The 26,264-nt window shown below is 34.8% G+C and overlaps 2 protein-coding genes and 2 long non-coding RNA genes across 7 annotated transcripts in view; 1 reads left to right on the top strand and 3 right to left on the bottom strand.

The window, feature by feature from the left end:
• LOC133867251 (uncharacterized) overlaps window positions 1-26,264 on the top strand; it is a 90,460-nt gene that overhangs the window by 1,259 nt on the left and 62,937 nt on the right. The gene's annotated exons all lie outside the window — the stretch shown is intronic.
• LOC133867252 (uncharacterized) overlaps window positions 1-26,264 on the bottom strand; it is a 73,127-nt gene that overhangs the window by 32,042 nt on the left and 14,821 nt on the right. The window lies entirely within an intron of this gene.
• LOC133865499 (uncharacterized) lies at window positions 3,573-5,289 on the bottom strand. Of its 2 annotated transcripts, none has more exons than XM_062301921.1 (5): window positions 5,127-5,289; window positions 4,948-5,049; window positions 4,494-4,866; window positions 4,300-4,389; window positions 3,573-3,744 (listed from the first exon to the last, which is right to left on the bottom strand). In XM_062301921.1, exons 1-4 carry the CDS (start codon window positions 5,274-5,276, stop codon window positions 4,346-4,348), a joined length of 669 nt encoding a protein of 222 aa, XP_062157905.1. In that variant the 5' UTR covers window positions 5,277-5,289; the 3' UTR covers window positions 3,573-3,744; window positions 4,300-4,345. The 2 variants fall into 2 exon arrangements, with proteins under 2 accessions (XP_062157905.1, XP_062157906.1); XM_062301922.1 differs by having other exon boundaries at window positions 4,948-5,046.
• On the bottom strand, window positions 23,048-23,701 carry LOC133865442 (uncharacterized). The gene is made up of 2 exons (XM_062301850.1): window positions 23,469-23,701; window positions 23,048-23,361 (listed from the first exon to the last, which is right to left on the bottom strand). The coding sequence occupies exons 1-2, from the start codon at window positions 23,656-23,658 to the stop codon at window positions 23,189-23,191; spliced, it is 363 nt and encodes a 120-aa protein (XP_062157834.1). The 5' UTR covers window positions 23,659-23,701; the 3' UTR covers window positions 23,048-23,188.

The raw sequence follows: 26,264 nt of genomic DNA, 5'->3' as shown, positions 1-26,264 counted from the left end.
TAACAAGCAGTCCTCTTGCCACTAATGATTTGTGGAAGTAAAACTCCAAAGCTATAAACATCAGATTTGGTGGAATATGTTATGTGCTTTTCTGGTATGGCATGGAAATTGTAGCAAAGTAAGAGAAATTATGGAGGAATTAGGGAAGAAGATGAAGATTGAAATGGATAATAAGAGTAACTACGGGCACTTAGAGAGGCCCAATCTCTCCAAGGCAATTCAAGAGGCCTAGGCTCTCCAAGAAAGGATTCTCATCGATATTTATTTTCATATCTTTCTTTACATATTTGGTTCTCTTTTATAGACTCTAAATGTCTAACCAAATGCATCTTCTAGAAGCATATTTTAACTAATTCTCTATAGTTAATTCTCCTATTTATCCATATATTATATCTTCCTAGAATACCCCTATATTATATACCTTACAGAGTACACACCTTTTCTAACATACTCTGCTGCATTGAATTTTTTAACATCAAAATTAATCATCTAAGCATTTCTAGTAGCCCCACCAAAATAGTTTTTTAGCTATTTTGGTGAGCCAATTTGATGAAAATCTTGAAAAACCACTCCCAGCAGCCTCATCATTTTAACCAAAAAAATTTGATGACTAAAATTACTAACCAAATTAGATGAGGCATTTTCACTCAACAACTCACTCACCAAATTTTGTTTCACCTTTCTCTCTCACATGATCAGTACACTTTTTTTCCTTTTTCTCTCATTTTCTTCTCCCATCTCCCATCTCTCACACCATACTGTCATTATTTCATGGATATGAAGAATTTTTTGTAAAATGATTATATAGAGAAAGAATAAATAAATATTAAAAAAATATTATTTAAATAGAATAGTGATAATAAATAGTTAAAATGGTGAGGGTGCTGAGAGAATTTTAAAAAAGTGGCTCACCAGAATAGAGAAAAAATGATTTTTAACTATTTTGGTGAGTAAAATTTGATGAAGCTACTAGAAATGCTCTAACTAACAAGAAAGCTTAGGTTATAAAGCTTTTTAGGCAAAATACTTACTATGTTCCAACAATCCGACCTGTGTTTACTTCATGATCATCTTTCCTGAAAATTCTAGCCATACCAAAGTCCGAGATCTTTGGTTGTTTCATCTCGTCATCTAATAAAATGTTGCTACCTTTCAAATCTGGGCGAGTAATTGTCATTCTCGAGTATTCTTGCAGATATAGAAACCCCTGAATAACCCCTTCAATGATGTACCATATAGATGTGTTTACTACGAAAGCAGGCAGGTGAAAATAAGTTCAACAAATGATAGCTCATTGATTGATACTTTTGTTATATATCTGAAGAAAAATATTACTCTCCAAAAGACAAAAATTGCCTATATTGTATATCAGTATATATACTTGCTTGACCCAGTCTTCAAAACCCTTAACGTACAGAGCCTCCCCAGTTTGCTCTCATCGCCTTGCCTGTTGTCAGCAAGCCTCGAGCCCATTTACCAAATTTATCTCAAGTGGAGGAAGAAGATAAATTTGTTGAGCAAATTCTTCAGTAGATTGGGACTCCCTGCTGATTTACGACATCTATCCTCACAAAGACAATCTATCGGAAGATGTAAATTTTTTTGTTCATTCCATAAAAATTGTTGAAGAGAATAATTTCCACCGTATGTTTGAAGAAAGTCTGAAGAGTGAAATATCTCAATGGGGTTTTGAGAAAATTAATTGTGTTTATTTTCTTGGGACTGAAAATTTTATGTTAAATTTTTCTAATCAAAATCTTGATGTTGGTTTTGGCATGTCAGAGGAAAATTTGATTTTTTGCATGTGGTCCAAAAAGAATTGATCATTTTTGAAAAATATTTTATGGAAAGTGAATTTATGACGATAAATCAAGAGCTTGTGAAAATTAATTTATCTCAAGTTGGTAAGACAAATTTCATATTTACTATTCAGTCATGTTATGATGGGTTACACGTTTTTCTTTCGGTATCAAGTTGTTTTGGTGTTTAGATGTATAGGATGGAAGGAATTGGTTGAGCAATCGAATGATTGAGACAAAGATGATTCGAATTTGATGATTGAATTCATTCCAACCTGAGGAGAGTGATGCCGTAGTCAACTTATTAATGTACCAAACAAACTTAAATTCAAATAGTAGAATACAATCTTCTATTTTTTCAATTTGAACCGTCTAAGCATCCATGGGTGCTGATTGGGCGCTTCTAAATGCCCTGCCCAAAGATAAGAAGGATATTCTAAATGTTTAATTGCCTTTATATTTGCCAGCAAAAGGACTCCTGTAGCTTGTTCCTTCTTAACCCCCCATTCGTTGGTTTTAGAACTACAACAAAAGAATATAACCCTCTTTTTTGATCAATTCTAATAAATATGACTCAAAAAATTCTAACAAAGTGTAAAAACTCAAAACTGGGCCTTTTGAAGCTCACGAGCCCACTAGTACTCTTCACGTAAAACGTTAATTCTTCTTTGAGAGCTCTAATTACGTACGTTGTAAGATTATTTCAAAAAAAAAAAAAAACAAAATTTCAGTATGAGACAAGAAAATGCTTTTTTTACATTTTGGTTAATCAGCTGTTCATCATTTTTGCAAATCTAAAAAAACTACATCAACTCTAGAAAGATAAGAGGGGATAAATTTTTTTTGCATATTATATATATATAGCATTACTCAAAAGAAAAAAGTAACCTTAAACTACAAGAAAAATGGTCTTTAGTGACGACCCTGAGTCGTCGCTATAGCCCTTAAAGTGGTTGCTATTGACTATTAGCAACGACTTTGGTTGTCGCAAAAGTGGTCTCTAAAACATCGTCGTTAAAGACTAAATAGCGACGACTTTTTATTTCGTCGCTGATAATGACTATTAGCGACAATAGTTGTCGTCGCTATTATTACAAATAATGGTTGCTAAAAATGCCTCCCGAGATACAATGTCGTCGCTAATGATGTACACATTAGTGACGATATTGTGTCATCGCTAATGGTGCACACAACAGCGACGATTCAGTGTCGTCGCTAATGTGCACACAACAACGACGACATTGTGTCGTCGCTAATGGTGCACACAACAGTGACAACTCAGTGTCGTCGCTAATGTGCACACAACAACGACGACATTATGTCGTCGCTAATGGTGCACACAACAGCGACGACATTGTGTCGTTGCTATTGTGCACACAATAATGTGCACACAACAGCGATGACATTGTGTCGTCGCTAATGTGCACACAACAACAACGACATTGTGTCGTCGCTAATGATATTTTGCATATTAATTAGCGACTACGTAAGTCATCACTAATGATAAATAATTTTTTTTAATAAAAAATTGTGTCAATTACATTTTTTTTTTGCCAATTAATATTTTAATGTTTGGTATGAATTATCTAAATTGCATTTATTAATATGCAGAAAAGATAACAAACCAAAAATAGAATTTTGGTTTGCCCTCGGCTCACCTCTTTAAGCAAAGCATCTATCTATATTTATTAAAAAAAAGAAAAAAAAATACAAGAAATAACTAAAATGCAATCCTAATTGCCAATTTGTTTAAGCATAACAATCATCCTCAAAACGAAATATGATAAAACATTAAGTATTGAAAAACTAAGTCTTCCTCGTCAAATTACATCTAGAACATTTGGTGCATCCAAAAATCTGATAAAACATTAAGTGTATCCAAAATTTAATTAATGCAACTATAATTTAACATAAGCCACAAGAGTGTCGGCGGTGGTAGATTCCCCTGACAAAAGAACAAATAAATAATCGCTATTAGCAAACTGAAGCCCAAACAGAAATATAACACTACACTTCAAATAAAAATAAAAACTATATTTCAATAAGCAATCATTGAGATCCTCCTTCAAAAATATATTGGAACACTAAAGCATGTTCAATGCATCAAATCCAACAGTTGAATACTACGGAATTAAACTACTTAAAGAGCCATTTTCTAAACTTATGAATCCAATAGAAATTCGAAGTGTAAAAGGATACACACCTAAGTCAAATAATAAACAGATATCAAATTGTACCAAGAAACAATACAATTACCAGACCATATGCTAAAATCAACTAGGCCCTTAATCTCTCAGAGTAGATAAAGCAAGGACATGGATACGGAACTATTTATGAAGAGCATAACCGACCATAAAGTAAATTTCAAGAAATAATGCATCTGAAGTGAAAACACAAGCTGCTCCATTTTAAATACCTTTTATCTTCTCATTCAAATAAAACATCCAAATATACAAGCTATGCAACTTAATTCCAAATATAAAGTTCGAATGAAACATACCATACTCTATAGCACAAAAGACGTGAAGTTTTCGAATCGAATCTCTTTAACCTTGCCCATCAAATTGAGCAAAATTATGACCTTGTGCTCCTATAACATATAGAAAAAACAAATAAAGGTGTCAACTGTCAGAAATTAGCTGTTGTTGTTCAATTCAAGCATAACAAAGCATATTTGACCCACAACCATTTTACCTAAAATACGTGACAATAGAAGATCATATTGGCGCTTTGATTCTTTCTGAATCTCCTCAACATGTCGGTTTGCTTCTTTTTGAATCTCATCGATACGTCGATTTGACTCATTTTGCATTTCTTCTATTTGTTGATCTCTTGTTCTTTCTTTTTCCAATAATTGATCTGACAACTTGGTCACTTCGAGCTTTGTTTCCTTTAACTCAAGGTTGACTTGGGTGCCATATCGTGAATGTGAAGAGGATGGGGTAGGTATGACATATTTTCCCATCCCTCTAACATGGCCAGAACGTTTCCCACCAAGAACTTGTGTAAATATTTCATCTTCATTTAAGACAACTTCTTCGTCAACCAACATTTCTTGCATCAAATTCTGCACGAGCAACATAAACTTTAATTAAATAATTTATGCAATTCAATTATATAATGGAAAAGTTATATTTCAATTACTTACGTATCGTTTTTCACACAGCGGAGTCACAAATGACCCATCTTTCTTTGTGTGAGAGGTCTTATAAAAGTCAATTACCTTAGGTTCCACCCCAGTTTGTCTCTTCTGCACATAATAGACACATGATTAACATATGCTCTAAATATAATTATTAAAATAATATAATAGTATAAAATTATTACCTTACTATGTCGATGACTAATAAAAGATCTAGACCCGGATGTGTGATTGGTCTTCAGCATCGATCTATTCGCCTTATTACGTAAGGACTTACGCTTCCAATCTTCGTTGGCAAATGATTCACATATCTTATGCCACGTGGTTTGTGACATATTCTTTTGAACTTTTGTCTTGGTCATTTTTAAGTCTGTATTACCACCGCATTTTAGGAATCTTTGATGAAGACCATAACGAAGTGTTTTATAACTATTTGATAAGGCCAACTCCACACTTGCATTGTGTTCATTCACATTCTCATCTAAATCCCACTCACTCTGAAACATAATAGATAAGAAAACAATAGTCTTAACATTTTATATTATATGTAGTAATTAACATAACATCAAACAATAAAACTCACCAAAACACGATTTCTTAACAGTTGCCGCTCATTTGGTGGGACACGAGTCCAAGAACCATGCCAAAGGTCGGCGTGTTGACGAACAACTATTGTCACCCTCCTACTAAATTGACTAGCATTATCGCCTACAGGTCCTCTTGCCTCAGCAGGAATTTCTATCAGAACGGGACCATGCTCTATAAGATTACTGAACTTAATGGATTTATTCTGACCTCTTTTCTTCTTGCTGGTCATAACAGCTATGAGGCAAAATATAAAAACCTAGTTAGTAATTTCTGGTGAAGTAGTTTGTTCAATAATAGAGCTTATTGCATAAATATTATATGTGCACTTACAGGATGTATTGGAGGGTCCCTGTGTCATCATTTGACATGGTTGTACATCAGTTTCAATAGCCACTTGGGATCCTAAACTTGTGTCCCCATCTTTATCATTGAGCTGCAATGGCATAGAACGAGTCGTGGCCATACATCGTTTTCGTCCTCGATTCATTGTGTATAACTGATTCTACAATAGTAACAATGGATAAGAATATGTGAAAATATAAACATACAACAATACTCAAATGATTTCTAATGAGGCAAACAAATCATATGCTTATATCATCTTACCATATATCACAAAACAACAAATAAATTTCACAATAGAATATATTCAACACATATAATCTTCAGAGTCTGTATCAGAGTTGCAAGATAACTCCTCTTCATGAGAGGAGTTTGTATCATTGTTGCTAGATAACTCCTCTTCATCATCGTTGCTAGATAACTCTTCTTCATCATCGTTGCTAGATAACTCTTCTTCATCATCATAGGTTGTTTCATTCTCCTCATTATTGGCCTCATCGCTGATTAACATGCTTCTATCAACAACTATTGGTTCCACATCATCTCTACGTAACGGAGTTGAGTCTTCATCGTTTCCTTGTTGCACAGGTGCATGACCCCCAACACATTCATCTTCTTCGTCCTCATCACCAAAGCCTTCGTCATCTTCTTCAATCTCTCCCTCTAGTACACTTGGAACATCGTATATATTTCTATGGGTCACCTTTTGTACTACTTGCCAACTACTACCCAATTTGGCATCTTTTAAGTAAAATGCTTGTGAAGCTTGGCATGCTAGGATAAATGGGTCAGATGCATACCATGTACGCGATGTATTCACACTCGTAAAATGCTCATCTATTTGCATTCTTGTTCTATGCCCAATGTCCCACCAATCACACTCAAATAAATACACACGATTTCGACCATAACGTAACACAAGAATGTTCTTTAACTCACCATAGAAGTCAATATTCTTCATACGATGCTCACCTGGAACAATTATACCACTATTTTGGGTACGTAGAGTCCGTTCATAGTCTTTTATGTGAAACCTAACCCCATTCACAATACAACCTTTAAACATTGCAACTTGATGATCCGGTCCGCATGCAAGATCATATATTTGTTTAGACACGGTTTCTACATTATGCCCACATATACGATGTCGGAACCAACTTTCGAATTCGGCTTCATGCTTACTCTGGATTTCCACAGTTCCTTCTCCTTCGATCTTGTCATAGTGTTCACTACATAAAGAATAATAATTACTCTAGCTACTTTATTATCAAGTAAATCATGCATAAGTTAAAAGAACAATAAATCACACACTTACCGAATGTATGAAGCAATTTCGTCACAATTGTTAAGCACATACCATCGAGCCTTTGAGAGAACCTTATCTTCAGGTTTTATAAATTTTGCTGCTCCTAAAGGACGAACTCGTTGAGAGAACACAGACAAGCCTTTACTCTTTTCCACCTGCCACCCATCACTATTCCGTTCTTCACGAGTCCATTTTGTCTCAATCCCTCGGAGATACATGGAGCAGAATGTCAAACATTCAACTGATAAATATCCCTCGGCAATTGACCCTTCCGGACGTGCTCTATTCCGCACAAATTGCTTATATTTACCAAGACATCTTTCAATTGGATACATCCAACGGAATTGTACTGGTCCTGCAAGCTCGGCCTCTCGAGGTAAATGAATAGCTACATGTATCATTATATCAAAAAAAGCCGGTGGAAATATCTTTTCCAACTTGCATAAAATTACAGGGATGTCATCCTTCATTCGCTTCAAGACATCTAATCTCAATGTTCGTGAACATAATTCCTTAAAAAAGAAACTCAACTCAATCAATGTTGTACGTATTTCATTCGTTAAATATGGACGAATTGCAACAGGAAGTAATCGTTGAAAGAAGATGTGACAATCATGGCTTTTCATTCCCGAAATCTTACCTTCTTTGACGTTCACACACCGACTAATGTTAGATGCATACCCATCAGGGAACTTCACACCTTTCAACCAATCTAAGAAACTTATCTTCTCAACTTTTGACAAGGTAAAATTTGCATGTGGCATTGATGTGGATGTACCATTTGGTTGTAAGTGCAAATCTTTACGTATGCCCATCACACACAAATCATGTCGTGCCTTGAAAGTGTCATTCGTTTTTCCATCAATATTCAGTAATGTACCTAAGACACTATCACATATGTTCTTTTCAATATGCATAACATCTAAATTGTGTCTCAGTCTCAATGTTGACCAATAAGGCAAATTAAAAAAAATACTCTTCTTCGTCCAATTCAACTCATTTTCTTTGCGCTTTCGCTTTCTCGATTTTCCATTCTCATCTTTTCCAAATTGCACATTTGTTAAGTTATTTAGTTGGTGTAACAATTGATCTCCAGATAATTCATTAGGCTTCATTCTATGCTCCTCAGTACCGTCAAAGAGAGATTTTTTTTTGCGCCATATATGCCCCTGAGGTAAGAACCGACGATGACCCATGTAGCACGTCTTAAATCCAAACTTCAACCTTCTAAACATTGTATCCTTGTTACATACTGGACACGCAAGCTTTCCCTTAGTAGACCACCCAGACAAGTTTCCATATGCAGGAAAATCGTTTATAGTCCATAATAATGTTGCATGCAACTTAAAATTCTCATGTGTCGACGCATCATACGTAGGAATGCCTTCTGTCCATAATTCTTGCAAATCATCCACTAACGGTTGCAGATACACATCAATATCATTTCCAGGTGCCTTAGGTCCAGGGATAAGTAAGGACATTATCATATATGGATCTTTCATACACCTCCACGGAGGTAAATTATACGGCACAAGTACTACTGGCCATATGCTATATGATGTACTCATATTACCAAATGGGTTGAAACCATCACTTGCTAAACCAAGGCGCACGTTGCGGGAGTCCTGAGCAAACTGAACATGTTCTTTATCAAACTCTTTCCACAATATTGAATCAGCTGGATGTCTTAGATTTCCATCATCTTGACGCCCATCTTTGTGCCACCTCATATCTTTGGCAATATCTTTCGACATAAACAACCGTTGCAATCTCGGTTTAATTGGGAAATACCGTAAGACCTTATGTGGAATTTTCTTACCTTTACCTTTGACCGTTGCCCATCTTGAAGTTTTGCATGTTGGGCATTCTTCTTTATCAGCGTGATTCTTCCAAAAAATTATGCAATCATTCTTACATGCATGTATCCTCTCATAACTAAAACCCAAGTCTCGCCTCAACCGGTTTGCTTCATAATATGATCTTGGTAATGCCTTTCCATCTGGGAGAGCTCTCTTTATCAAGTCAATCACCATATCAAACACCTTGTTACTCATATTGCAAAGTGTTTTTATATGAAGTAGATTCACAGTGAAAGAGAGCTTTGAAAACTTCTTACAGCCTGGATAAAGTTCACTTCGGGCATCTTCCAACACTTGGTCAAAAGTTCTCGATTTGTAATCATTGGTTGTTGGACCTGGAGTAGTAGAGGATTCAACTGCATTAGCACCTGGAAATGTCCCCATACCGATGTCATTTAACATTTGTTCAACCTCATCAATATCCTCCGAACTTGCATTATCATCATTATGATTGACATGCTCATTTATACGAAACGGGTCTTCTTCCCCATGAAATACCCACTGGGTGTAGTTCATATCAATTCCGTTAATGAACAAATCATCTTCCACCATGTCTATAGGCTTATAATAACGATTCTCACACTTGCGACATGGACACTTGATCCTATTAAGCTCATCCACGTGACCACATGCCATTCTAATGAATTGTTCAACACCTTTGGAATATTTCTCACCAAATCTATGAGTTTCCTGCATCCAACTCTTATCCATCTCGATGTCTGGTTAACTAAAGTCTTTGTACTAGTTTATAAAACAAGCTACAACAGGACTGGGTCAATAAAGGTAAAATTAGTATTAGTTTTAAATAAAGCTATGAATATATACAATGCTTTTATTACACAAAGGATAAAAAGATAAATTTCACAAAATCAATTGCACAAAATAAATTGCACAAAATCAACAATATGACAATATAAAGTTATCAAACATCTTTCTTCTTCAATAACAGTCCAAGACAACTTCAAAACTATTATTAAGTAAGCACAATCTAGAACATTAGATTCGCATAGCTTGCTATAGATTTGAATTCACTGTTTTTCCTATAAGTAATATAGATTAATGTTACCCTAATAGATGAAAGATCAAGTAAATTGCATAGCAAAACATAATTATATGAATTATTAAAAATCTTAAGAAGTCATTTTTTCAAATTTGAAGAGATTCAATATATTGATAAAAAACTAGAAAGCAAACTTTTGAAAATAAAAAATTTCAATTTCAAATTTGCAGTGTTTGTGATTGTGCAATGAATATTGTGTACTTACATTTTTGGCAGCAGTAATAAATGCTTCCCTGTGGCTAATATCCGAATTATTGGCCTTGATCCTTTAGATCTCCTCTCTACATAGGAAGGAAGTTGTCTTACATGAGAAATGGGAATGTTATAGTTTGAATATATACAATGTTTTTATTACGCAAAGGATAAAAAGATACCCAAAAGAATCAATGGCAAATTTGTTACTTTATAAACTGATTGTATGTAGATGGCACTCACTGCCTCTTCTTGGGAGTTGAAATGGAAAACAACAGCTCATGATTAGACAATTCAACAAAAAAAAAAAAAAAAAAAAAAAAAAACCAAAACATGGGAAGTCACCTAAAAAAAATCTCAATTCATTTGTAAATCCTCAAATTATTTACAAACTATTTACAAACACACCAAAAGCAGCTCACTCTTTATTTTACTTCAACATCAACATTCAAAACAATTATTTATGAACCACCTAAGTGCCTATTGAAAAACTATAAAACTTTCTAAAGAAAAGTGCATCCCAATTAAAAACTAAGGGAATTGAAATCGCGCGATTACTCAGAAAGTAAATATATATTTTTATATAAAAAAAAAAGAAAAAAGAAAAAAGAAAAAAAAATGATGATTGTAAATAATACACATTTATTAAACAATACAAGAATATATAACTCTAGCTTTCTGAAACACTTTTCGATTGATTAACATGTTTTATCAAAATTCTAAAACTTTTAAATTAAAAAAAGGCATGACTTCGAGCATTCCTAGAAGCCTCATCAAATTTTACTCACCATTGGGAAAAAAAAAAAAACAAAAATTTGAATAGTAACATAATTTCTCTTCTTGACACATCCAATAAATTAAGCTTAATTTTCTACCTGATTGGCACATCCAATAAATTAAATGAGCAATAGAAGCTAAATGTAAAAAGGAGATCGAGCCACAGTACATATTAAAAAAATAATCTAGTAATCCATCAAGCTTAATTAAAAATTAAAAACACAGACATATATGCAGTACTCTTAGACGTACATGACAACAAAAACGTGGTTTTTGTGTGATAATCTAGTTGGTGTAGGCAATTTAATAATTTCCTAGTCTCTGAAAAAATAAATTAAAAAAAAAAAAAAAAACCGAATCAGTCTTGACTGCAAGCCTGAAACGATCACCAACCCCACATGAGATAAAACTACAATTAATCCAAGTTGCTCATAAACTATTTTGTGGAAAAGGGGAAAGTTTTAGGTCACATATCGCTATCAATCTATAGGTTTTAGGTGTCACCACACATACTTTTGTCCAAAATTGTCTAACAATAAAAGATCCAAATCTCAATTCAAAGGTATCACTGTTTTTACTATTAGCACTAAAATAAAATAAACATAAAATTAACCTCTAAACAATAACAGATTCAAATCCCAATTCAAAGGTTCACAATTTTTTTGGGAGTAAAACGTACAGATAAATAAACATAAATTAATCTCTAAACAATAAAAGATCCAAATCCCAAATCCCAATTCAGATCAAAACGAGATAGAGAGTGAGAGAGAGACCTAAGAGAAAGAAACTGTTTTGATGATGAGCGCCCCTTTTCTTTTCTTTCTTTGTTTTTTTTATTCTGCTTCTTAAACTATAACAAACAAGTTTTGGTTTGTGCGGAAAAGTCTCCCGCATGCAACTAATGGAAGTTGTGTTTCTTTTACTTTTTTTTTTTTTTGGTCAATAGCCTAGTTAGTCGTGAATGGGAGTACTGCCAGATTCCTCCATTAATTAGAATTGTATATATATATATATATGCGGTTGACCAACTTTGGACTCTTTTTTTTTTTTTTCTCCTTCATATATATATATATATATATATATATTTCTTTATTAATATTTTTTTTAAAAAAAAAAAGACTAAAGTATTCTTATAAATTCCAAAACAAATAAACAAAAATTAATTGTTTACAAAAATTTTAAAAATTACAATGAACCCCCTTGGTTTTTCAAACTTTTATTTTTATTTTTTTATTTTGTTATAATTATAATTTTTTTTTTATTTTTTTTTAATTTCATGAAGCATATTTTTGTCATTGAGAGATTGACATTGACATTTTTTTGTAGTTTAGATGGAACATTGACAATGGATCAATTTGAGGGGGTATGTGTATTTTTTTCTAAAAAATATTTAAGTTTGTTATCAATTAATTATTTGATCGTATCACGATTAATCGGACTAATGCACAAGGATAAGACAAAATCCATATATTATTATCATTATTGATCGAACTAATGCACTAGGATAATATATAATTCATATACTCACGATCGATCAGAGTAATGCACTAGGATCGATAAAATTTTCTATCGATTGGAGTAATGCAGTACTAGTAAAACAAAGTGGACAGCCACCCACCCTCGGCCACCTCTTGGGGTGGCCTGGCAACCCCCACACCGGCAGCCACCCCTTTGTTTTATTCATTTTTATTTTTTTAAAAACAAATATTTATATTTTATTTTTTTTCATATTTTTTTTATTGTAATTGACACGTGTCGACTTCTTATTGAGTATGACGTGATTGACTAACAGAATCTGTTAACATAGTGGATGGAAAATTAGCCTAGGAGTGATTCGTAATTATTGTTTACTACGATGACCTCTCATGAACTTTTTGAACTATAAGAAGTGAAAAATAATTATGGCCAACCCCAGGGACCAACGGTATAATTATCCATTTTCGTAAAAACCATGCCTACCATCTTCTCTTTCCAGCAACTTGTTCATTGTTCCCTTTTACTTCATTTTCCTCTTTACAGATCAATTAATCTTCATATCAAATGAAATAAAAAAATCAAACAACTTTTTCAACTCAAACCATTCTCTCGTCCAACTCTGTTTCACCTTCACCTTCAGCTCTATTGCATCGGCAATGGTTTTTTTTTTTTTTTTTTTAATAAAAAAGAAATTATTAATTTAAGGTGATTTGGCAAAAAAAAAAAAAAAAACTAAACGGTGTCATTTTAACTGATGTGTCAATGCCTATGTGGATAAATGGTGACTCAACCTCACAGACGTTGTAAAACTGGACGGAAAAAACACGAAATGACTATTTTTCAAATTCGCGAAATTAAAAACTTAAGGAATGAGTGATATTTTTTTAAAATTAAAAAGTGAAAGAGTGATTTCAAATCTCGTGTTATCTCAAGGATTTATGATACATTTACAAAAAAATTAAAAAAAAAAAAAAGAAAAGAAAAGAAAAAGAAAAAGAAAAACTACACTTAACCCCCCAAAGTTTCACCCAAATTGCAATTTTACCTCTAAAGTGAAAAAAGTTGCAATGGACCTTAACCATGTTTCCTAATTTAGTAATGTATCCAAGTCTTCTGAAACAAAAAATTATTTTTTTAAATTTTTTATTTAAAAAAAGACAAAAATATCCCCAAATGCTCCGGAGCCACCCCCAATTTTCTTTTTCTTTTTTTTTTAAAAAAAAAAAAAAGAAATTGATCTTTTCAGGGGTATTTTCGAAAGAATATGCTACATTGCAAAATTATGAAACTTAGTTGGGGTCCATTGCAACTTTTATTTATTTTTCATTTTGGAGGCAAAATTTCATATTAGATTAAACTTTGGGGGGGGGGGGGGGGGTAAAGTTTAGTTTTTCCAAAACAAAAAAAATTAAGTTAAATACACGAGACATTAGCAACGATGTGTTGTCGCTAATTTGATTCAAATATATTATTTATGGATCATTTTAGCGACGACTATTCTAGTCGTCACTAATAGTCAAGCATTAGCGACGACTATGTTGTCACTAATAATGTCTGTTATTAGTGACAACATAGTCGTCGCTAATACTAGACTATTAGCGACGACTATTCTAATCGTCGTTAATAGTCAAATATTAGCGACGACTATTGTGGTCACTAATAAGATCTATCATTAGCAACAACATAGTCGTCGCTAATACTTGACTATTAGTGACGACATATTCGTCGTCACTAATAGTCAAGTATTAGCGACGACTATTATGGTCCCTAATAACATGTGTTATTAGCGACCACAAAGTCGTCGCTAATAAGCTAAATATTGTCGCTAATACTTTTCACGTGGGAAAAAAATTACTGCCATAATAATAACGACGACATATTAGCGACGACAATTTTGTCGTCGCTGATGTTCAGACTTTTTTTGACATTAGCAACGACCCCAAAATGTCGTTGCTGATAAGTGACTATTAGCAATGACTTGTGGGTCGTCGCTAAAAAATTGGTAGCTTCATCACTACTTGAAAATATATTCTAAATTTTCTCCCTTCCTCTCCTCAATTTGCTGGCTCTCGCAAGTTTTGCTTCCGGTTTAGGGGCAACATTAAACTTCAACGGCTAAAATCTCTCTTACCGGAAGTACTAGGAAACATTAACAGTAAAGCAACTGTTACAAAATGCATTGTAGATCGAGCTTCTGTCTTGCATTGGCGTTTATGACATAGGAATACGCTCATGTATCACAACCCTTCCATCTCTTCCTCCTTTTCTTTTTAAAGCTAATTAGAAGTTAAATCTACTCCACATCAACCATGTACGCTGTTACGAAGTACCTAACGGATAATTTAGGGTAGTTCAAGGAACCCTAATATCACTAAAATTAATTACTTGCTTATTTTATTCATCAACCTGGCCAATGGGTTTATATATATATATATAGGATTACAAAGAAAACAAATATGATAAAGATAAACTACTCTCGTAAAAGTATATCTTATCACTAACCCTTAACAACACTAATAAAGATAATGATAATTAAAGATAATGATGGGTATTTTAAATTCTAACGAAAAATTCTAATGGATGGGTAAAATTGAAAAAAAAAATTAAAGATTGATATATTAAATTGACACTTTGTAAAGTTTATGGGTATCATTGCAAAAGTGATAAAAAATCAGGAATGGTAAGTGAAGTTTTCCCTCAAATATATTTAATTTTTCCCGGAATTCGTATGCACTTGGATAGATATATGGATCTCATAAAAATTTTCTCTCAGTCTCTTCCTTTTGTTAGATCCAATCATAGAGAGTCTCGGTTGGACCAGTTCATTTGAAAGAGGAAAAAGATCAACCGGCCAAGCAGGAAGATCTAACAAAAGATAATTAGTGCTTAATTATTTGTTGAATGAAGGTAATTAAAGTCCGTCATCAGTACATAAATGGAAGTAGCATATAAGCTTAGGCCAAGACGCAGGACGACAGGGCCCATAATATGATAATATTCCAGCTAAATTAAGTACAAATTTTGCTAAAAAGATATAAAAATGGTAAGATAATTCAAGGAATTTTAGGCTTTCGGTCTTTAGGGTAGTTTGAGAATTTCTAATTCTGTGATTTAGTTTAAAATCACTTCTTCCTTTTTTTTTTTTTTTTTTTTTTTTTTTTTTTTTTTTTTCTACAAAATCACAATGACAAACACACTCTAAGCTTAACTCATCCATAAATAATTTTATTAACTTGCTGGTTTCTTTAAATACACACTTATAATAAGATAAGATAAAAAATACCCAACTAATGATAAACCTAATTTTAAAATAAAATTAATCGTAATACTAATTATTGACAGCTAATAATCCTTATTGAATAAAATTCTACTTTTAACACAAATTCTAGTCCCATCTTAAATCCATCCATAACACTATTTCATAGACCAGTTATTTTGTCTAAAGGTGTACATTGTGGCACATTATTTAAAATTTAAAATTACATGGCACCTTATTTAAATAAAATGGAGAAAATCTATTTCATGGTCCAAATTTTATTATAAGATTTAAAATTTAAAATCCATCATGTCTATATATATATACAGGGGAATGATACACAAATAATCATCACTAATTTTGAGTGAGCAAAATTCGTAATCTTCTCGTGCACAAGGCTAGCCTATCTATATATGTCTATATGCTTGCGAGGCACAAAACAAATAGGTCAAGAAATTAATCAGAGCGATTGGTTATAACCCTTCCTTTCAAAATATGATCAATTTTTTTAAGTTGACGTTTTGAAAGTCTAAAAAATTATAACAGTAGATCAAATTTCTTAAAGTTGAACTTAATTAGTTATATTTCTACGTTGAGAAGTTACATTAAATATAAGGAAAAAGAGAGAGAGAGAGAAGAAAATCCCTTTAAATGGAATGGACAAGTATTATATAAATGGCATCTCAAAATTGATGTGCTTTTTAAAATTATCATTGGACTTGTGATAAATCACTATTAAATTTGATTCAATTGCAATTTTAAAATGCACATTTTTGAGAGGACACAAGGGATCGAGACATGAATCTTTCTTCTAGTATTACTCAGAGGGTAATACTAAACATGAGCCTTTCTTCTGCCTCATGTCCGTCCCTTTTTAGCGTGGCATTGACAATTTATTAAAAAAAGGAAAATGATATTTGTACCTGTGTTGTGTAGGAATCAATCCTCTGAAAAAAAAAAAAAAAATTGAAATCATTTGGAAAGACTCGGATATTGAACCCAACCGCGCTATTCTACATTCCCCCCCTTTCTCTTTCCCTAAAAAATCTCCTTCCCCATTTTCCGGCCGATCTCCAGCTTTTTCGGTGCTCGATTTGCCCCCATTTTCCAGCCGGTCTCCTCCATTTTACGGCGCTCCGATTTGCCCCCATTTTACGGCCGATCTCCTCCTTTTCCGGTGCTCCGATTTGCCCCCATTTTCCAACAGAACTCTCCCCTTTTCTGGCGCCGACCCGCGATCTCTGCCCGTCTCTCGAACCCAGCATAGACTAGTCGTCCCAGCACAGACCGGACCGGATCTCCGATGCATTCCGTTTCCAGCTCTGATTTGCCCCCATTCCAGCGGAACTCCCCCCTTTTTTGGCGCCGACCGTGGTGAGTTTGCATATTTCATAGCCCTGAAATTTGTAAGTTTATTGTAAATTTTCGCCATGGCATGCTGTGCTTATTTGGTGGGCTGATTTAGGCTTAAAATTATCCATCAATTTCTTAAGACACTATAAATGTCACGGATTTATCCAGTTGCAATATTAATAATTTGGTGTTGTAATTACTAAATAGATGTAGATATATGACTGTATTGGTAGTTTGGGGGAGGGCAGATTTTAGTTGTTGTTGGTAAGGAACCAAAATATTTATGAACACACTTATAGGTTCTAAATTCTAAAGTTAAAATCAGGTTTCTATCCATATGTTCCAATATAGGTTACCAATGTCATCTTAAATTTCTAACTTACTGTAAGAAGAAACAAATAGGAAAAAAGAAAGTTGTTTGTTGTTGATTCCTTATATATGTCAAAAGATTGTAAGATATACACCAAATTGGCATTTTATGTTTCATAAATGAACTCCCTTGATTGAAGAAGGAATGCCTTTTAGCTAATTCCTGCACATGTATGCATGCACTGAATTTTGTAGTTTAGATAAAAACATTGTTATCTGAATGTGATCCTTCTAGACTGCAGTACGGGCATGTTTGTGATCAGATTGATATCTGTTTTAACCAAATTGGATTTAGATCATTTCTACTGCACTGTCTGCTGCAATGGCAATTTGATTCATGTGTATATTCAGATGAAATAATGGAACATATGGATAGAAACCTGATTTTACTAAGTAGATGTAGATATAAGAGTATTGTTTCAACTTTAATGTTGGATTTATTTGATATGTGCTTTGTTTTTCTTGGATGTTGTGGTCTTATTAATGAATCTATGGAAGTTTGAGCATGGTTAATTTTGGATACTATGTTTGCTTGACAGTATTAACAATATACATATTAAATTTGAAAGAAAACATAAAACTAAAAGAAAATAAAGCGGAATAATAAGAAATAAAGACAAGAATTTTACGTGGTTCGGTCAATGACCTACATCCACAGGATAAAGCTCTAAGGCTATATTATGCTCTTATTGCTTGATTGATTTACAATACAAATTATCCCTATTTATAGGGATATAGAGAGAATACAAAATGGTATGTAAAGAGAATACAATCAAATCAGAATTGAATGTATTCAAATCTGATTTGATTATAATCAATTACAATTAATGAGGATTAATTCAAATCCTACAATATATGGAGAGAAACGTAATATACGGTATCGTTATATTCTCTAACATCTATATGGAGAGTACCGTAATATACGGTATCAATATATTCTCTAACATCCCCCTGCAAACTCAAGGTGGAAGATTCTGAAATCTTGAGTTTGATTTTATTTATTTATTTATTTATTTTTTTATGTTGGGTCGTATATAACCCAGTTTAGAGAACATATTTCTTCTTCTTTTTCTTCGTCTTCCTTCTTTTGCTTCTTCGTCTTCCTCCTTCTTCTTCTTCGAGCCAACTGGGGGCTAAATGGGCATGGGCTTAAAATAAGACCACAAATGCCAAAATACAAATAATAGGCCAACTATGAGCCAAATATAAAAGTCAATAATGAGCTGAAATGGGCCTGGATTTGAAACAATACCACAGGAGCCAAAAATATATGGGGCCAACTATGGGCTAAAATAGACATGGATTTGAAACAATACCACATGCCAAAATATGGGTCAATGACCAAAATAAGGAGCCAACAAAGGGCCAAAATAATATGGGCAACTTGGCCTCTTTTTAATGATTTTTTTTTTTCTTTTTTTTCCTTCGTTGCATCTGCACGACGCTACACTCATTTGATTCAAGTCATGCACATAAATAACCAAGCCTTTTTCAGTTTCTCTACACGTTTCCCCTTTTTTTTTTTTTTTTTTTTTTTTTTTTTTTTTTTTTGACCAAGAAAACACTGAACTGAACGGTTTGAAAAACCAAACGAAATACCTGTAACCAAACGGAGACCTCCGTCTCCAACAGCTCGCTTGAGACCTGCCAAAAACTTGCCGGCAGGACTAAATCTAGCCGGAGAACACCACATATCGTCTGGAACATCGCTGGACAACTCAAAAGTTGACGGAAAATATCAAAATACCACAAAAGCCGCTAACAACCATAAAAACACCATTAATGGCCAAACGTCGCCGGTGAACACAACAGAACCGCCGGAAACTCGACGGAGACAACCAGACGCCGCCTCAAACGATCTGAAACTGCCGGAGCAGATGAGAACTTGCTGGTGACACCAACTAGGATCGACAAAGAGTCAATCTACAAACACCCACCGTGAAAACACACGGAAAGATTTTTTTTTTTTTTCTTTTCTTTTCTTTTCTCTGGAACAGTAATCTCCCCAAAACCAAAATGCTTTTTTTTTTTTTTTTTTTTCCCTCAGGAACAGTACAAAATCTCCTCATAACGAAATTTCCTCTTTTTTTTTTTTTTTTTTTTTTTTTTTTTTTTTTTCCAGGAACAATAAGAAATCTCCCCATAACGAAATACAATTTTTTTTTTTCTTTTCTTTTCTCAAGAACAGTACGAAATTTCTTCTTTTTTTTTTTTTTTTTTTTTTTTTTTTTTTTTTCTCAGGAACAATAAGAAATCTCCCCATAACGAAATACATTTTTTTTTTCTTTCCTTTTCTTTTCTCAGGGACAGTACGAAATTTCTTCTTCTTTTTTTTTTTTTTTTTTTTCGTCAAATACACTGCAATATCTATGGGAATGAGATTGCAAAGCATTGACTATAAGAAAACTAAAATACAAGAAAATGAAAAACAAGAAAAATAAATCACAGGACCATTGGATCGAACATTGGCGTTAGCCTATAGCTCTGATATCATGAAAGAAAACATAAAACTAAAAGAAAATAAAGTGGAATAATAAGAAATAAAGACAAGAATTTTACGTGGTTCGGTCAATGACCTACATCCACAGGATAAAGCCCTAAGGCTATATTATGCTCTTATTGCTTGATTGATTTACAATACAGATTATCCCTATTTATAGGGATATAGAGAGAATACAAAATGGTATGTAAAGAGAATACAATCAAATCAGAATTGAATGTATTCAAATCTGATTTGATTATAATCAATTACAATTAATGAGGATTAATTCAAATCCTACAATATATGGAGAGAAACGTAATATACGGTATCGTTATATTCTCTAACATCTATATGGAGAGTACCGTAATATACGGTATCAATATATTCTCTAACAAAATTGGACAACTTACTTCGTTTGGAAAAAGAAATTAAATTGTTTATAGATGTTTATAGAATTGTTTAAGAGTGTCAACAAATTGTGGTGGACTGCCTTAATTAATGACTGACTAGATGTGCGAGGTTCATTGCAATGAACTTTAAGTAGCAGGTATATATTCAACTCTCTTATCCATTTAAAGTGTTCATTTTTCATCTGTTGGTTGGGTTTTTGTGGCCTTCAAATATGTATATCATAGTCTATTTGGCTGAACTGCAGGTATATGAAGACACTGCATATATATTTGGCTGGATGCATTGGAAGGCGGGAGAAGACACTGACGTAAAAGTTGAAATGTTGCCCAACTAGTTGAAGCAATTAAGTTGTCCTTGTCCCATTTACCGACATCATCGAAGCCATTATCAACTTCTTCTATTGTGAAGTTTATATCTCTATGTTGTAATGTTGGATTTTGGATAGGCACTACAAGTATTGTTGGACTTGCGTGTTGTCATGTGGTGGACTTTTCTGTTTTGAAGCTTTTTTGTACGGGATGTGATTATCTAAAATTGTCTAATGTTTAAAATGCTCAAATTTAAGTGTTAAATTGACGTCGATGGATTTGAATGATGTTGGCTTGAAAGGACAAATTTTCATTTGTATTGCAGTATTACTGCTGACTGAAATCAACGATTATACACCTAATTCCTAAATGCTGCAATTATAGGGTTGTTTTATAACAGGGCATAAGACGTTTTATAAACCAAAACTTGTTAGGTATTAGAAGGCTTAAATTCAATAATATAATGCATGATATATCATGACTCTTGTAGGGTCCTAAGAAACCTTTTGGTTTTGTCATTGAATCTACTGCAAATTTGGTTTAGTATTGTGGCTTAGGGTATTGGCGTGTTTCTGTTAGAAAGCTTGTAACAAGCGTATTTGGTTTAGTACCTCAAGTTTGTTCTAGTGCAGCCTTTGGTAAGCAATTCCCATAAATACTCTGTTTTAGATAATTGCCAAATTAATAATATTCAAGATTCTCGAGCACTTTCGGCAGCAGATCCAAATCTGGAAAATGTAGTGTTTTTGTTCAAGTTTGAGTCACTTGAAGATCATAATTTCAAGTCTACATAAGGCTCAACAAGGATAACTTAAAGAAATATTTAATTTTCCCATTTCCAACCTCAAACCCTATAGAGCATCATGTCTTGCATGTTTAATACATTAGATCTTTTGCCAATCCAGAACTTGCATTTAAAAAAAAGAAAAAAAAAAAAAGACTTGGATTAATTCCTAGACAAACATCACAAAAATAGTCATGATCATTACCACGAATGAGGTATAAATCTACAAAGAAGAAACAATCCACTAAGAGATATTTCAATTCTCATATGCAAGCAGCTGCACAAAAGTTTTGATATGAGGCCTTCTAGCTCAACTTGGCCAAACTGAACTTCTTTGAGCGGCTCTATTTTGATCCCAACACATCTTCATGGAACATGAACCTGCCCTCCACACACCTCAAGCTGTCTTTGGTGTTACTCCTAATAATCATGAAAACTAAGTTAAATTTGGCTAACATATTATCCTGAAATCACAAAGATTATAAACAATTTAAAGTTGTAGAAGGAGCTCTATTCCAGGAAAATGATCAAAATATATAATATAGCTTCTAGGCCCATCCCTTTGCCAACTAACTCATACCACAACATACACCAAACCTTTCAGAAGATGAGCTACAGTTAAAATGATGCCATAATGAAGACAATAAAACCATGTCACATGTTCTATTTTTTTTGTTCGAGGAGAATTTGCAATGCATCAACTTCCAGGATTCCTAGTATTAACTTTTAGCCTAAGAAAATAAAAGTCTGATTTAAATCAGAATTTTCAGTCTTTGCTTCTCTTCTTTTTTTCTTGATAATTTCAGTTGATATTCTAATCTTAAGCTTCCTTAGCTTCCATAAAGGTCCTCCAATCTTTGGTTTTATAAATCATAACAAGCTGTAGACATGAAAAACAAATCTAACATCTTCAAAGAGTGCATAAGAAAGCCAAAATAATCTTGATAGATCAGCCTATAAAGAGTATATGAATGCCCTTTCTGATACATGAAAATGCAAAGCAGACCTATACAAGACTTGTCAAAATCTTACAAGAAAAAAAAAATATAAGAAGTTCAATTGTGTAACAAAACCAACCGAAGGAACTTAAAAAGAGAAGAAAAAAACAAAAAAGACTCATCTTATGATAAATCAATATGAAACACATCGTAACCTTAGAAAGTTTAGAATAAATGTACAACAAGCTTAAGGAAAAGCAACTAAATGTTCCTGAAGAAGCTATGTCTAACAGTGTGTCTTATAGTGTAATGAGAAAGTTTGCTTCTTGAGGTATGACCACACACTACAAAAAACATGGTTTTTTGCCACTTGCAGTTCGCCACGTGCAAGTGGCAACGTAAATATACGTGGCGGATCAATGTGGCACTAATTGCACAGTTGGCCGCGTGTATTAATGTACACGCGGCCAACTGGCCGCAGTATAATATATATATATATATATATATTATTTTATATATATATTTTTTTTACTAAAATTCTCCAAATTTATTTCATCCAAAAATATCACAAAATCAAATTGCACAAATTAATCAAAACAACAATATTTAAAAATTCGAATACCATGTACTAATAAATATATTCATTACTAACAATAACTACTTACACAACAATATCAACAAATTTTTAAATCTTGATTTAATAAAGTTATTCGTGACTAACAAAAAAAAAAAAATATACAAAATATCTACAAATCTGGAGGACGTCGCTGCGGATCACGAGGTGCAGTCCCGGGCGTGACCTCGCCAACTGTCGATTGTCCCGCAAGAGATGGTGTAACGGGCGATGGAGTCCCGAGAGGGGATTGTTGGCTCAGCAATTGTCCAGAAGGCGACAACGGACCAACCGTTGTCGCATTACCTGCAAGTAATAAAAATAATTAACCTACATAATATTATATGCAAATTTAAACAAATAATGAGAACAAATTAAAAATAAACCTAAATGTTACATAATATGAACCATACCTGCAGGCGCACTACTAACAGATGACGTACTACCTACGTGTGCAGGTGAAGACTGCTGAGCACCAGGGCATACGAACGATAATCCTGTAGAGGACATGAAGGCCTCAAAATGTCGCATGCGCTGCTCCATAGCATCAAAATGTCGCATGCGCTGCTCCATAGCATCAAACTGTCGTATGCGCTGCTCCATGCTGTCAGCCCGCTCTCTCTCGGCCTGCACTATGCCCTCCAACTCCGCAATTTTATGAGCAGCCCAATCCTGAGACGTGCCCTCGGCCGGTCCCCCCCGTGTGCGGTCCCTATACGAGAAACAAGTCCCGCGAACAGGAGTAACGTTCGGCCCAACCTGCCGAACCCTACCCGCATACTAGGGTCGCCCAACCGCTTGCTCGTACGCGTCGCCAGGTGCCCAACGCACCGTATCTGATGAGACGGGATCCGAGGCAGCAGGATCAGTGGACAAACTCTGTGTCATCCGCTCCTGTACGTCGTCAACATACAAAACACTGGTAATTAATAAATACTTTATCACACGCATAACTAATAATAATCGATAACATTTAACAGTAGCATACGCATAGGTCCCGTGTCCGCTCGTTCAGGTAAGTGCCGTCTTTCCTTGTGTACGTCTTCACAAACGACTCGGCGCGAGTGGGGGGCGTGCCAGATATAGATGCCTGTCGCCATACAGTATAAATATATAACAAACATTGGATATTCATTTAATGTTAAGAAAGAACAATTATGTCCAAATAAGAATTAGGGTTTTTACATATTTTTCCATACCTCATCGTGATTAAATCTGGCATAACTTTTGGACCCCAGACTATGGGGGATGTCATTCTGCTCCCGCAGCCGCTTCATTCGTTCAGACCTCTCCTTTACATTGAACATTCGCAAAAAAATGTAAGAATTGATACACTTAATTACTTATGTGCTATGATTGAATGAACTGTTTATTAAAAAAACACAACATTTTAGTAATACATTGAAAGACCTACATACCACATTTATTTTTGTGCACCACTTGTGCAGTACGTCCTCCACATCCGTTCGGTCATACTTATCAAAAAACGTATCTGGCATTCTCGCACGTATTGTCAATGGCGTGTCACCGTCTCAAATATTTAGCTGGGTCCTCAACTTCGACTTCCACGAACGGTGCTTACGGCCCATATCACCCCAGAATTCATTCTGTGCTAGGCGCTGGTCGACGGATACGGGTACATAAAATTCTTGCTGCACATTCAATCTAATAATTAATTTTAGCAGTTCAATAAAAAAATCATCTTAACTTTAATTTCACAAAATACATATATTAGTTTCATACACATACCATTATGGCATCCCACATCGCCTGCTTAATCTGTTTATCTACCTTCGCCCATTTGTCCCGCAAGTGAATGTGGGACCCGCTCCGTAACATCTTGCCCGCAGCCCGTCTATAACGATTGCATGCTCGTCCCACGGGTTGTGTTGCAGCATTGTACTGCAACACAACTTTCTTACCCCTCGGGAGCACCCAATTTTTCTCTGGGTCCTTAATTACCTCAAAATAGATGCTCCCGTCTGGGTTATACCCTAGTCAATAAATATAAAACGTTAATATAGTAACACTAAATAACTTAATTATATTAATAAATTAAGAATTCAATTTAAATATTATACGAACTTACTAAATTAAGATATAATGATGTATAAAAATGTACTTACCCATCAGCTGAATATGGTCGAACGCTATGTACTCGGTCGCTGGGTCACCAGCATGCTCCTCGCCTACCTCATCCTCTGGGTGATGCTCATCATCATGATCGTCATCCGAAGGCATATCCTGGGGAACATCATGGGCTAACTGATCAAGACCCAACATCACATCGTCCCCCTCGCGGGGCAGCTGGCTCTCCCCCACATCTGGGTCCTAACTCTCCCCAGGAAGCGGCAACTGGCTCTGTCCATAAACAGGCATCTGGCTCTCCCCAGGTGCCGGGCCCTGGCCCCCCGCCGGTGCCGACAGCTGTCCCGACCGCATACCCGGCATAGGCATCCCCCCCCGCTGTGGCAGCGGGAATCTGTCATCCTGATTCTCACTATCAGGGTTGACTGGCATAGGTGGTGTAAGGGGGTGTGGATAGTACAACGGAAATCTGCTCAGATCATGACACTCTGGCGCCCACCATCGATCAATATGACCCGGTGAGGTCAGCCCCAACTGCGAGAACGTCGTGTATGGAGAAGGAGAATATCCAGCTGAGCTCGTCTGGCCGGGATCTGACCTGCTCATCCCCGCCGTACCCGGGGGCAATGGTCTGTAAAAGGCATCCGGGCCGTGTGGCCACGGTGTGGTATGTAGTGCCGCTGACATCGCCGGTGTGGACGTAGGCGGGTATAGAGAAGGAGAATATCCAGCTGTGCTCGTCTGCCCGGGATCTGACCTGCTCATCCCCGCCGTACCCGGGGACAATGGTCTGTAAAAGGCATCAGGGTCGTGTGGCCACGGTGTGGTATGTAGTGCCGCTGACATCGCCGGTGTGGATGTAGTCGTGCAAGGCACGGGTAGGCGTGGTGCACGATGTGCGCAAGTAGGGGGTCTCTGGTCCATTGGAACCTGCGAACAAATGTGAGACAAATTATTTGAAATTTGTTTTAATTTTAATATTACAAAAGAATATGCATAATATACAATGAGCTCTATGCAAACTAAGAAAGTACTTTGAGTTTAAGGAAATTGTACCAATAATAAATATAGCAATCATTGTATAACAAGAGCTTCAATCGGATCAATGTCGGGCCTATCGT

Source organism: Alnus glutinosa, chromosome 4 (assembly GCF_958979055.1).
Source record: "Alnus glutinosa chromosome 4, dhAlnGlut1.1, whole genome shotgun sequence".
Taxonomy (NCBI): domain Eukaryota; kingdom Viridiplantae; phylum Streptophyta; class Magnoliopsida; order Fagales; family Betulaceae; genus Alnus; species Alnus glutinosa.
This window is presented reverse-complemented; position numbering and strand designations above follow the sequence as displayed.